Source organism: Limulus polyphemus, unplaced genomic scaffold (genome assembly GCF_000517525.1).
Source record: "Limulus polyphemus unplaced genomic scaffold, Limulus_polyphemus-2.1.2 Scaffold2442, whole genome shotgun sequence".
Taxonomy (NCBI): domain Eukaryota; kingdom Metazoa; phylum Arthropoda; class Merostomata; order Xiphosura; family Limulidae; genus Limulus; species Limulus polyphemus.
Window position 1 is genome coordinate 33,922 of NW_013668052.1, and position 15,297 is coordinate 49,218.

At 29.7% G+C, this 15,297-nt stretch overlaps 1 protein-coding gene across 2 annotated transcripts in view; it reads left to right on the forward strand.

Moving 5' to 3' along the window:
- Nucleotides 1–3,129: 3,129 nt before the first annotated feature.
- Nucleotides 3,130–15,297, forward strand: part of LOC106466971 — a 14,721-nt gene continuing 2,553 nt past the window's right edge. Inside the window, exons 1-7 of one of the 2 annotated variants that reach the window (XM_022395056.1) lie at nt 3,130–3,214; nt 4,319–4,431; nt 6,435–6,560; nt 10,501–10,627; nt 11,161–11,233; nt 12,274–12,388; nt 14,362–14,407. In XM_022395056.1, the coding sequence (XP_022250764.1) occupies nt 4,360–4,431; nt 6,435–6,560; nt 10,501–10,627; nt 11,161–11,233; nt 12,274–12,388; nt 14,362–14,407 (559 nt within the window). In that variant the 5' untranslated portion in view covers nt 3,130–3,214; nt 4,319–4,359. Of the gene's footprint in view, nt 3,215–4,218; nt 4,432–6,434; nt 6,561–10,500; nt 10,628–11,160; nt 11,234–12,273; nt 12,389–14,361; nt 14,408–15,297 lie in introns of both variants that reach the window. The other variant, XM_013927283.2, reaches the window with a different exon arrangement.

The window sequence follows — 15,297 nt, forward strand, 5'->3', positions numbered from 1 at the left end:
GTCAATTCGACCGACCTCGTAAGCAACAAAAAAAAATCGAAATAAACCTAAATTACCCTCTTTTTCTTTCTAGAATGACTTCAATTTGTAATATGAAACTACATTTGTTTATCCCAAGTAGCTCTAAGTTCGTAAAAGTATACATCTATTTATAATTAAATCTTATTGTTTTATTGCCCTTTGAACCGTGTCTAACTACTATTTGCACCATTATAAGTTGTAAATCACTTGGGGAATGTGCAGCTCATGTTATTCTATCGCTTGACATTACCCATGAGCTGCTTGCGTGTGTGCCTTATGAACCATTTTAATTATATGATTATTATTACTTATTTAACCTAATCTAGTCTTAAATAACTTAAAAAGATCCATATTTTTAGATTTGAGTTACTTTTATAATAAGAATTAAAGAATAAATATGAAAAACAAGAAATAAAGTACTTACCCAATCTTCTTTTTTTCTTACTCTTGGGTTTTCAAAGAGAGAGTTAACCCTAATTTTTTATACTGTAAGTAGTAATCCATTTTATAATTTTTATTTAATGAAATAATGCACCACAGAATATGGACTAATAACATGCAAAAAGTAGACAAATTCAATTACCTCTCAAAATTTTCCTAGCTTTCTAACTATGCGACAAGAACCATTACAAATTCTTCCAAGCTAGTCATTAACTTTCCCACGGGAATGAATCTTGTACTGTGAGTAAAATTGATGATATTCTGTTCAGAATACAACGTTATACAATACGTCATTTGATAGATGAAAACCTTGACTTTCTATTGGTTATAAGTAATGTATAATGAAACGTAAGAGAGAACTATCAACAAATTGTGAAAGAGAGGATGTGGCAGGTGGGTGTGGTTCTGTAACCAAACAAAATTGAAGGCTATAAAAATTATGGTTTGTTTGAGCAATAACGATTTTGTAGAGAGTATTTTATGTTTAATTTCGTTATTTTTGAGAGGTGGTGGATAAAATAGGGATGATGACATGCTAAGAGAAAATGTGTGCTCTAAACACGTGCAACATTTATGTAAGCTGTACCCCAGGGTTTGCTGTTGATACCAGTACTGGTACTGGGCCATCAGTACAGGTAGTACTGGTTTATAGTATATCATATGTTGAGAATAATATCTGTTATCACTTGTCCAATTTTCAGAGTTTTGACTGAATGCCTCCTCTGGTATTTCAGCTTTGCTTTTCACAGAATTATAAATTTTTGATGTGGTAGTTTTGAGTTTGTACTTCAGTCAATAAGCAAATCTCGTTGTGAAAATCTGCAATTAACTTTGATTAACCTTTAGCATACGGGCAGGTCAAACTGTGCATGTCATGGTGTTTTAGTGAGTTACATTCAAAATTTGATTAAACAACTTAATTAACATGGTAGAAGAATAAACTTCACATCAAATTTTATTATTATATAAATTTTAAATCTTATTTGTATAAGAAAATATTTAAAAACAACCTCAAATTCTACTAGTGTGAGAATTTGGATATTTGATCTTGAACCATCTCCTCTTCTGGATTTTTTTGACCGCTCCTCAGAAAACTACAAAATGTAACCTAAAATATGCTCTATAATTTTATCATTGATATTCTGAAGCTATATTTTTATATTCTTCAATCTTATGGGGCTAAAGAGCAATCAATGAAAATTCAGAAACCACTTACCTCTGACATGCTCTAATTTAAAATTTGCTAATAGATTTATTTTTCTGAGGCCAACCTCCATTAAATTTATAATCAATAGAAAGCCTAGATTTCAACTTATTCATTGGCATAGCCATTATTCCATGTGGGCTTACAGATAATTAACAATTTGGTTTGATGTGAAGAAAAGTTTTCCCACGAGAACACGCTTGGAGGAATAGTTGAATTTCTAACTGCTCAAGTCCCGTGATTATAGATGTTTGAGTATCAGTACCAGCAACCTGGTACTACTGGTACTATTGCAAACCCTATTGTACAATGTATATGGCACACTTGCCATCAACTGCTGGAGGTGGGCTAGAACCCTACATGGCAAATCAGCAGTCAATGGGTTAAGAAGTTGGAAATGGTGAGCTCTTCATTAGCACTGGTTAATTGATGAAATTTGCCAATTGATTAATCGTCTGGCTCATTTATCAGTTACATTCAGCTAATTGTTTATTCTCATGAGACTTGGATAGTTGGAATAATTGAAAACATTAAATTCGAATAACTTCGACTGCTATGGTGTGAACATCTTTTCCAAACTAACAATTCATGATTATAGTTAATTATACTTTTCATAAGACAATATCAGGCTTGTTATATATTTAATAATGCATTTCTTAATTTATTTCTTTAGGGATTTTTAAGAAGTAAAGAAATTATAATAATATTTTTTGCTCATTCCAGAGCTCATTAAACCAGTTGGGATGCAACAAACACAGGGTTAAACATATAATAGGCTTAATACTAATGTTTTATGACAAGTATAATTAATACTAATTTGGATTAGCTGTGTATTTTAGTGAATTGTACTCTAATTGATTAAGCTGAACAACCTTGATTAATCAAAAGTAATAATAAGAAATCATAATAGAAATATTTTGATTACTTGAAGAACTAATTCTGATTAGTTGATTCTTTTTGTGACATTAATTGATTTAACCATAATTTTGATAAATTGATTATTTATGCAACACTAATCAATGTAATAGATGCTCATAGGCAGTTTATTATATTGATTAATTGGGTTTACTACCAAGCTCCACTCTTCATCACATTCCCACGAGAAGTGTTGGTAAATATGTTAAATATTTATTGTAATGGCTTTTAGGTGTTTTTTTATACTTGTACATATTCAGGTACAGTGTTGCTTTTGTTTAACCCTGCTCATAATAAAGATAAATTAGGTATAAAAGGCTCTTTTACCTTAAAAATCCTATAAATATGGTCAAGTTTCATTTTAAAAAACTACTTGATTAAATGCTTTGTCCCACAATTTTAATTTACAAAGAAAGACTTATTTTAACACATTGAATACATTGTTCCCTGTAAAGTTTAATTTGTTTTAGTGTAGAACTTTTATTTTGTAATAAAAATTATACGTAATTGGTGCCACTTAAACATCTTTTTTATTTTTCCTCCTTAGGATTATCAGATCAAGAAGTAAGGAACAAGATGACAAATAAACCATTAGCATTTAGAAGACTTGCCAATAATAAAAACTCTTCCAAGGTAATAAATGTATCTATACATTTATGAAATTTTTCAACTCATTACTGTTTTGAGGTTTTATTAAGTATTAATACCATCTTTTCTACGACTTTCTTTTGGGAGGAGAAAAATTGTTTAATAGACCTAATTAGATGTTAGAAGGTTAAAGGAAAACCACAAATTTTGTATTTTGTAAGTTTGAACTATTAGCTTAAAAATGTTGCTGAGTATAAATGTACGTTGTTTGTTAATTGAATCAATCATTGTAAAATGCTGATAGTGATGCTGAACATTTGATACCTAAATTTTAGAATTTTGATCAAATTTTTGCCACTAATGTTTACATTTGTGCTTTATTTAAGTCTTTAATATTCTTAGCCATTTTTATGTATTTGTCAAATGACTAGTTCTTTGTAAGTTGAAGAAATGAATCAATTGTTTGTTAAATGAAACAACTCGGAGTTTATAACTCCTCTGACATGTGTAGCACTTTATGCTTTAATTTGCAGTATTTTATCCCAAAATCATAAACACTTAAATAACTACATATTTTTTCAAAAAGTGAACTTCAAACCAGAAAACCATGACTATAGATAATTCAAAATGAATCACATTATTTAACATCCTGTGAACTGTGTCTTATGTAAAAAACATTACAGCACCTGCCATTTCCTATCTTAACATACTGGACTGTAAACTTTGTGCCTTTTTCCAAACAAATTAAGCTCTGCACTTTGGTCCAAGGGTACATTATGAAAGTGATGGCCAAATCACAGTATTCAATTATAGCAGCCCAAGAGCTGGTAATAGGTGTTGTTGAATAGCTCTGGTTTATTTGTTCAAAAGTTAGGGGTAGTTAGCAAAGATAGCTCTTGTGCAACTTGACATGAATATCCAAAACAAACAAAAACCTATGTTTATTGAAGTAATATTTTGATACATATATTTTAATAATTAATGCTTTTGAATTGTGTTTTTCTCACATTGCTATTATAATAATATTTTATTTTTCTCTGATTATCAAGTCATGGATTCTTCAGATGACACACCGATTGCCAATTCTAAGACTTAATCGCAACTGGAATACTTCAACAGAACCTAATTCTCTTGATATTCGAACCACAGATCCTGCGTTGTCCCCAACTGTGTTCTTTCCTTTTGAAGACATGGAAAAGATAGACATGAAGTCACCTGGCATGAAAAAAATTAGTTTGTCATCATTTGTTTCTCCTCGTAGGGTTAGTTTTTATTTTTAGTAATTTACTTTATGAATATTTTAATGTTAGATCAGTATTTTTCCTATTGCACTATAGCTGGATGGCCTAACAATAACATCTGATTTTCACAACATATGAATATTGTTTCTATTGCCCATTTTTGTAGGTAATTCTGAGTTCTGTTGCTACATTATTGAAATTTGATAGTTTTCACTCATTATTACTGCAATAGAAAAAAGTGAAATGTAAGTCACTGCAATGTAGATTACTGGAAACAGGTTCAAAAATATTAAAGAATTAGATATACATACCATATTTACTGAACTTTATAGTTTGCATATTCACATGGGCTTTTCATTGCGTAAGGTAGATAGACAGGATAGCTTATGGATTACAAGTGATACTGTAGGTATGCTGAACAAGAGCTGTGATAATTTTTCTCTTTTCATATTGACCAAAAATCTGCAGAAAACTAGTTGATGTGTTATAAAGGGTTTGTTAGTGTAAAGAAACAACTGGTTATCAAATGATAATTCTTTATGAAATATCTTTTTTAAAATACCACTGGCAGCAGTGTATGATAATATTTTAGTATTTAACCAATGAGAATTTTCTATGCTAGTAAGATAAAGACAAGTTTTGAAAGAGCCATCTTTGTCTGTATTATTGTAAAAACTTGTTAACATGTTGTTACTGGAAGACACGAGAAACAAAAGTGCACTTTGAACAGTTTCAGCTAATACTAGACAAACCTTTACTGATAACTGTAAAATAATTCTAGCTTTTTATGGTGGCAAATATTACAAAAGCTAAAATAAGTTTGTTTCCATCAGTAAGTATATTTGTAAGATTTACAGACTTTTAAAAGTGTTTTGTGTTTTTTAGTAGACAGTGCTGTTATCTAACACTATTATATAAACATAGAATGAAATGGTGTAACTATAGTTTAGGGCCTAAAAACAAGTTTGTTACTTACAAGAGAAAATACTTCATTAAAAATTATTTATTTGATTGTTGTGTTAACTACACATAACAGTCAGCTTGTTTCATATAGTTGCTTATTATTGAAAGTTGGATGTTTTTTTATATATGTATAAGCATACACACAAGGTATGAACTGCAGTAATTAAGGTAATTCAGTTTCAGTGACCATCCTGTCAGTATATATCAGTGAAATTCCACTGTGATGTCATTGCAGTGATATTACAAAAATTGCATGACCACTGACTCTTACGAATCAAATAAGAGGTCAATATTTGAGATGTAGTAATAAATTTTCTTTTCCAAAGTTAGTACTTACAAGGCATTATGATATATAAAGTAAGAGGAGGTGGATGTCTTTATTCCATTGTTTTACTCCCCCTCATACTGAACTTCATTGAGAACAGGATTGGCACGATGCTTTTTGCCAGCCTGTGCAAATGCTGGCTGTGACACTCACCCCCAGCATATTTTTCTGGGAATTATCTGTTGGCAGCATTAATGTTATGTTCTAGTTGTGTGCTTTATCGTAGAATGCTGATTCTGTCTGACAGGGATTTTTTGAATATTTTTTCCTTGGCCAGGAAGCAACTGGTGACCAGAACCAATTTTCTGACATTCATTTTTGTTGCTCCCAAAAATCTGCTATTCTGTGCAAGTGCACATGCTGCACTCCTAGTTGCATCAGTCCTGATTGTGAATATATTTAGAACATCTTTTTTTTTAAATAAGGCAAGGTCAGACTCATTTTTGATTTGATGACGAGAAATTTGTCAAAATGTTGTATGTTTATAATATTCTTTCATTACCCATTCAAGCTGTCTCAAAATTGTTTTTTTTATCAGACTTAGTTCATTGTATGTTAAGATATATGTCAGAAGTGTTTCTTTATTGATGCTCCAACTTGTGACTTATTTTTAGATAAATGTAAAGAGATGGGAAGATATGGTGATGTTCTTTTGGATAATCATGCATTTGGTAGACATGATAAAATTAACATGTATGAGTGGGAAGTATAGTTAAATAAACATGGATATACTTAGGCTCAAGCATTAGCTGGACCTGATACAATTGACCCTGTGATTCCACCACTTCTTCCTAGTCCACTGTCAGACTGTGAAGCCTGCATCATGCCTGGCATCAAAATAACTTCAGGAAAACGGCCTAAGGTGAGTTCTGTGCTATTATTTTTTTATGATGCACAGTATACTGCTTGTAAATCACAGAAAATATATTTAAAAAAACAATTTATTTGGAAAAGTATTTGTATATTTTATTCAAATAAAAGTGTTATTTTACTTTACTCATTTTTAATTATATTTGATGTGCACTATTGATCAGTTTGTATTTTCTTTATACATTTAATACATAGGGAGTTGATGTATTCAAATGTCCACTTGCATAAATAAAACTTGTCAACATATTAAACATAGCTGCAAATCTTTGGCCTTTGTACATGTTTGTTGATTATTTCTACTTCAAACAGTTTGGAAACAGTGAATTTTTGAAATTGCTGGTGTCAAACACTGTCAGATGCAACTAACCTACACTTTTTGTTTTACAGTTTATAATTACATCATCTTAAACCTGGAAATATTTTCTTTTTACAATCTGTTTGTCATAGAGCTTTCTGTTTTATATGGATTGTAAATTTCATCAGTACCTTGATGTCATTAAGCTCAGCGGTTGTATTGTTGCCATTCAAAAATATTCATGTTGTTGGAATGAAACTGATAAAAATAACATGGTTATACAAAGGTATAGAAATTGGCCTAAATATTTGATATAACTTTTCTTCTGTGAGACAATTATTTTGTGAAAATGAATAAGATCATATATGAACAAAAGAGGAATACTGATAAATCTTGAGTTACAGGATCTTTGTAATCTGTAGAATGTTCTGATTAGGTGAATGATTATGGGCTTATTGCATAATGGCATAGTATATAGCTAATTTGGCTATGTTACATAATGGCTTTTGTTTCATTATAAATAGGTACTTTACCCAAAAAATTTGATCTAAAAATATTCAATATTCTATAGGTGTGAAGTGTGCAAGCTTCAGTTGTGATATTTATGAATTATTAGTTCCGTATGAATGCAAATGCAGAAATGGCAATACACTGCCAATTAACTGAAAAAGGGTTAAAGGAATATACTCTAATAAAACCACCATGCTCATGTGGCAGTTTTTTCTAATCTGGATTTTTATTCCATACTGTAATATATATAATGAAAGAAATAGCTTCAAAACTATTATCATATTAATATTATCATATAAATTAAAATCAACACTATAAAAAAATTAACTTAATATACGATAAGTCTTAGCATTATTTTATAAAGTCCATTGTAATTTCCAGTCATAACCTTGAAGTCATAATGGAAATTGTCTATGGTGATAGCTCCCAAAAGTGTTGGGGATATCCCATCTATCAGACAAAATTCAAATGCAGATGAAAACTAACCAGCAATCATGGAAAATCAATTAAAGGTGCAGAGTTGAGTGCTTATACCCACAATGTCTCAACTCCTATTGCCCCTCATTGTCTGCAGCCAGTTGTGGGAAGGCAGTTACCCATAAAAGTTCTACTAATATCAAAAATGGAAATAAACTAAAACCACCCTAAAAATATTTTAACTAAAAGTTCCTCTCAACCTCTGCCCTTAAAAGTTCTAACAGTTCCTAAAGCAGAAAAAATAATAATAAATCTACACTAATAATTCAACTATAAGTTACTTCCAACCCCCACCCTTTCTAAAAAGATGACATAATAATATTTTAAATAAAATTTAAAAGGTCTTTTTTAAAATGAACTATACCTCAGAATTTCTGTGCAGTTCACATTCCTCCTCTTTTCCCAAAAATCTCATAATCACTATTGTTTCTGTGTGACTTGCTGTAATCAATAAATTGACATTTTTATTCATGTCTTATGTTGCAATGAAGGTAATTGTATAATTATTGTCAGTAATAATGAAGTGATTCTGCTTCTCGGTTCTTACTAAATAAGAAAATAAATTTATATAAAATAAAGAAGAAATCTGAATGTCTACAGATCATCCAGATATGTTACTGCACCAGTACCAAATTTAAAGACAGGGGAAGTCATAAATGTAAATAAGTTCTGCTTTCAGTGCTAATCCACACTTTTACCTCCCCATTGGAAGTGAGTGTGTTAAAGATAATGTATTCACATGAAAGGGACAATATTACAGACAAAAATATTGAATAGCTATGGACAATTCCTTATCCCCAGTTCTATGTAATAACTTCATGGAGTATTTTGAAAGCAACTTACCTCCTACAATGGATCAGAATAGAAAGGAAATCCCTTAGTTCTGTAATGTTGATGATATTTTTTGTTTGGCTAAGGAATTATTTTCAAGCTTTTTACCAGAAGATTAATTAACTTCAAAGTACCATTAAGTTTAAAGTTGAATGGGAAACCAATAATTCCCTCTCTTTTTTAGACATTCTTATAACTAGAGCAGAAATAGGACCTGTTTTTTCTATCTATATAAAACTGACAAACCCTTTAAGTTTTTTTCTTGTGCCACCATAAAATAGTTCAGTCATCAATTATAACTTCAGTGTTTTTAAGAGCTTATAGAATTTGCCATCACATGACTCTTGATGATGAAATTAAAAAGATTTATACAATTTTTGAACGACTGCAGTATCCTATAGGCCTTATCAAAAATGCCCATGAAAAGGCAAGGCAGATATTCTTTAGGATCAGTGATCAGCAACCAGCACCATCTCCATGTAAAAATGTAAAGAAAATGTTTAGGGTCAACTACAATTCTAATATTGTGGCTTTAGAGAGAATCCTGAAAGATAACAATTTCAAAGTTGTTTATATATATATCCCTACACCATTAAAAATTTTTTATCATAAAAAAAGTATGCACCCCAGATAAAGAATATGGTGTCTATATAGTCCTCTGCTAAACCTGTTAAAAATGGTCAAACATATAATGCTGTTTTTCTACATCAAAGTGAATTTGATAATAAAATAAGCTGTGAATTAGCCAAGCTAGTACGTAGAACTATAACTTAAGTCAAAAGAAGAGTTCTCGAACGTTTGTTAATCCAAACTTCAACACATCTGAAGGTCACTTAAAGTTGAACCACATTCTGTCATCATATGCCATTCAAGGAATTGGAACTTCTGTTATAAAATAAACAGTGTATGTGTTTCTCTTACAAACAAATGTTGGACTGAAGAGAACATGTGAAATGTCAAACCAGTTTCCATTTAGATTTGGTATTGTTCCATTAGTTGGATTTAAACTTTATTGTAAATTTGTAAATCACTTTACACAGTATTGTGTATTCATCAATTTTTTTTAATAATTTCTCATCTATGTTACTATATCAGTTGTCTTTGTAACTATGGGGAAATCTTGAATGTAAATAATAAGTTATTATACCAGTATGACAGATAGAGAATGGGGAAGGTTGTGAATGTAAACATTGTCTAATATCTGTATTACACATAAAGATGGGAAATAATTAGAGAAGAAAGATCATCCAGAGGTTTTTTCTTCAAAGCATGTTAATTTCATCCCATTTTTTTCACAGTATTTTACTTGGTCCACACTTTTTCAAATGTCCAATTTATCTAATTCTATTGTTCTTCTACTTTTTCCTGTGCTCAACTGAGATGTACTTCAGCAGTGACATTAAAACAAAATGTAGTTTGAATGAGCTTTGGAAGAAATAATGAGCTAGAAGTAGGCTAAAACATAGTTCACTAGAAAGTGTACTAACCTTGAATAAGGGATTTATAGACTTCAGTAGTATAAAGCCATGATAAAACCTAACATATTTATTTTTGGATAATTTCATGCTTTAAAATTGCTGAAAAATACTATATAAATATAGTAATATTAATAAGAATAGAAATCTTTGTTCATGTACCTAATTGGTTGACAAATATTCTAAACTTGATAATTTAGAACTTTTACTTTGAAACTGTCTCAATTAGTCAACTAAGTTTTTCGATTACAATGAATTTGAAAAAGAAACATCAAGGAGAAATCTAACATTTGCTTTGTTAATATTGACTATAAATGTTCAAGTTTAGGTTTCTTTTCATGCAGCCTTTTCCTCCACCAGTGAATTTGCTTAAACATTTGCCTAATAGAACAAATGGCAGCTTTTCTTACAAATCATCCTTTAGTGACAAATCAAGCTCAAATTTGTGTCCTATGGATGTGTCTTCATCAGGTATTTGAATATTCAAACATTCTATTGTAACTAATTACACTTATTATAAATTTTGTCTCAGCAGTTGACAAAGACTAAAATCAATCAAAAGTTCCAATATTTTAAAAAATTGTAGTGATGAATTCAAAATTAACACTTGTTTATAAATTGAGGTTTTTATGAAATTTTTATTAACTGTGAACTTTTTTGTGAAGAATTGTATGTAATTGATAGCATATGTATGTTTTGTATTTTTTAAATATATTTATCATATCTTCCTGACAATAGAACGCCACTTCCATTGACCCTATTGCACTCTCTTAGATAACTCTGACACAATCATTTAACAAAAATTGTATAACATATCTCTCAAACTAACTCAGGTATAAAAATCTGAAACATTATCAATTACATTATATTTAAAGTAGTAATACCATTAGTAAATGGTCCAATATGTATTGCATGCAAGGAATATTTCACATAAATAATGATTATTAAATTACAATTTAATTTATTTGCCTTCATATTTGAAATGTATTCTTATCTTAACACAGGTACCTCCAATAACTCGCAGGCTGCAGCAGTGTATTCAAGTAATGAGACTGTCAACCAACTGAATGGAAAAAGGTAAACAGCAAAATTGTATTGTACTTTTTTGTTTTATTTGTTTGCAATAACCTGAACCCATTTTTATGAAGATTTGAAATGACTGATATTGATACTAAAATTTTTCTGGCTTCAGTTTATCTTTACAGAATTCTCTTATTTTCACAAAATGTTTGATTTTATTCCTCTTGATTATAACTCTTGAGTTGTAGTAGGTCCTTTCTTAGTTTTAAGTCCAAAACCATTGTTTCAAACTAGGTTTTATGTTTATAGATATACTAATTACTACATCCCAGATATAGGAGGAAAAGATTTATGATAACTACTGTTTTTTTTACATTCCACCTTAATCCATCTAGTTTTAGGTCAGCCGGTATTATTGTAAACCAAGAATTTTTACAGGTGGATGGCCATCCCAGTAAGCATTCATATAGGACAAGCATGTTCAGTGATGCGATTTTCAACTCGCTACTCTTATGTTGTGAGTTGAGCACCCTAACTACTAGGCCATGCCAAGCCTGACAGCTGCTGTGGAAGGTTTAAAACAGTTGTGTAATCTTGGTTAAGTTGAAAATAATTGTAGTTGATGCTAGATGATTATTATTTCAAATATAGAGTTACATAAATGATTTTTGTCCCCCTACTAAAACAACTCTATTTCAAAATATATAGTCTGACATGATGAAAGACTGAAATAAAGTTGATTAAGAAATTCTCACTTCTTGATCAAGAAACCTTATTACTTAAACATATGTTATGTAATAATGGTATAGATGTGGTTATTAGGCTTATAGAATAATAAATGAAACTTTTAAATGTGTTATTTAAATAAGAATATTCAACCCCAACTATGCTCCAAATTTCATGCTTCAGCTATAAAAATTTAACATATAATATTATTAAATCAAATTTTTTTTAGATATATATTAATACAAAATGTTAGCCCACCTAAAATGCATCTTAAATATTTTTAGAAACTTGTAAATTTTAAACTTATAAAATCCTTGTTTACTTTTTGGCAGAATTTTAAAAATTTATTGTTCTTATCCTAACTATTTTAGGGAAAGTAAGGTCACCATGAATCATCCAGGTGTAGATGCTTCATTGTCCACAAAAGATAATTCGAATTTATTTGAAGAATCAACAGAAGGAAGTAAAACTTTAGTGCAATCCCTGGTATGTTTCTTTTTTTATAAGAATATGGTCTGTTTATACAGATGACTTATAAGCATGTTGGACATTAAAACCTGCTTTTAAGCACGATTTCTCGAGGAGCCAGTTTACTTCCTTTTGTTTCTAGTTTAACTTACTTCAACTATATGCAAGATCTACTTATAAGGAAGTTTTTACGTAAAGGTTGTTTTTGTCATCAGGGCATACTACAGCTAATTCAAAGCAGTATGCCACCTGTGAAGCTTATAAATGACACAACTTAGAAGATAAAACAATACTCACATCAACAGATCCTCTTAAAATATATGAAAATATTCATCACACATGCCCATCTTATCAGTTGATCATGATTTTCATAACTGGTCATCATTGGAATCAGTAATTCAATATGCCACTGATAAATTTCAGAAAAGTCAACACAGCAATGTAACATTAGATCCTACTTCAGTGGACACACTTAATGCAGTTTTTCTAATTTATAACTAGAAAGGTCTCTTTATGTGAATTAATTTAATCAGAATCAAATTTTTACAACAAAATAATCTGTTTGAATCTGCTTGTTTTATGTTTATTTACTTAGTTTTAAGTTTTTATTTTAAATTAATAAAATTATCAAATATTATTAAAATAAGTAGGTAACCTTGTAACCAGTCACGTAAGCATCCGAGCACTGCTTTATACATTATGATAGGTATGGAGGTCATGTGGAGGGAGGAGGAGGATGGGCTTGCTTTTGTTTTAGGGCCCACTTTGCACAAAAGCAATTTTGCTTATAAGCAAGTTTTCTTTACTGATAGTAGAACTTGCTTGTCAACTGTATTTTGTTTGTATAATGGAATTTTTGATAAATCGGTTGTGTTGGTTAAAAACATGCACACAGTTTTATGTGAGATATTACTGTTTCTTTAAGGATTTGTAAATGTTTGAGTAATTTTTGAACTATTACCTTTTGAAATGTTTAATGTTTTTGTAATATATACATATATAAGAAGTGAAGAATGAGTTACAATTGCTAGATCTCAATGAAATGTTAAAATTATCAGCCTGTTAAAATAGTAGATGTAGTTAACAAGCTAAATTGGTGTTTTCTAGTAGGGCAACTGCTCTTGAGCTGTTTCTGCCTTTTAACTGAATTAAAATGGCTTACTAACTTAATTTCATTCCTTGATTTTAAAACCAATCAATCACTAGATCTAATGCATATAAGTAGCATGAAAATTTTCTCTTCAACCTGCTTATACTAAGATGAAATTTTATAGTTAATATTGAAGAATTTTATCAAATATATTTTGTAAGGTCTCAGAGTCCACATGTTGTGGCCAAAATTCGTTTTTTTTATTGTTTACATTGAAGAATATTTTATAATAGTTTTAGCAACAAGAGTATTTTAAGCCAAACCTCTTTAGTTTCTTTAATTGTAATTTCTTTTGAGCATGTTTTTGTTACAAATTCTAGAAATTATATATGCTGCAGTGTGATAAATATTCTATTAGTTGTTTTTAGTATTTTCAGTTGATTATTTTGTGTGTATGCATCATGTAAATTAGTATTGGTTATTTCAGAGATCTTTGCCATATGATAGATTTTTATGATATTTGTTGGTTATATCTTTTCCCCTATAAGAACATGGAATGTTAGCTGTTTTAAATGACCTTTACTATAGCATATTATGGTATTAGTATCATGCCCATTATACTCCACAATTTCAAAATAATAAGTTAAAGCTATTCATTGTGTTTTTTTTATTCACATCTCATTATTAATTTTGATTTGTTGATTCTCTAACGTTTTATAATCTTTGAGTAAATAAGAAAAGAAAGTCGCATATTTCGAAACATATGAAAAAAATAGTTACTTTCATCAGCTGAAGTTATTATTATGAGAAAAATTGCAAACAGTCCACTGATAAGCATAAAGTTGAAATATGAGTTGTTCTTCTCTTGAAGATTGATGAGTTTTTATAATTTTTAATATAGCATCCTGGAGGTGAAGAAAAAAAGCCTATGACAGAAGCTGAAAAAAGTGAGGCTTAAAGTTCTTGTAATTTACATAAATAATGTAGAAAACTACTACTCATATTAAAGCTAAATTTTCTCTTGATGTTTTTTTTTCATTTTATAATTTAATTAACATAACTGTTTAGATCTTTGCTTTCAGAGATGATCTAAGATGTACTAATTGTATCATTGCATTAACTTTTTTAACAAACATATATTAACTGTTAGCAAAAGTCATAATCTTAGTATTTATGTCTTATATAGATTCTGAATATAACATATATTAATATTTTACCATGCTTATTTATAATACCTTAAAATCAGATTGAACCAGCCTTGTGTAAAGTACTTGTGAAGAACTCAGTAAGACAACATTAAAATGTACACAATACTTTTAAAGAAATATTAAGGGCACCAAGCCTTACCTAACAACTTTACATGTTTTGGTGGGTCATAGACTCACCATTGTTAGGAAGGAGAGAGCGGTGAAGAACCCTATTCTACTGTTAATATACTTTTCTAATTTTTTGCATAATGCAAAAAAAAAATATTGATCAGCAATTAGCATAAATGATGCTGCCACCTCTTTATCTTTCTTTCCAAATCTATTTGAAATTGACTTCAATTTCTTACATATTTCTAGTGATTTTATTATATTTAGTTGGTATTTATTATTTGTATATTTAATCAATTTGACACTTTTCCAATTAACACTGAGAAAGAGCATTGTTTGCTATATGTTCAGTTAATGCCAATTCATTAATTTTGCAATTTTCTGTAGATGATTTACGTTCATTAAGTCTCAATTTAAATATCTACATATTTGGCCAATATACATTAAACCATAAATACATGAGATTTTATAAATACCACATCCATCTATTAACTGTTCAATACGGGTCAGTCAATGTGACG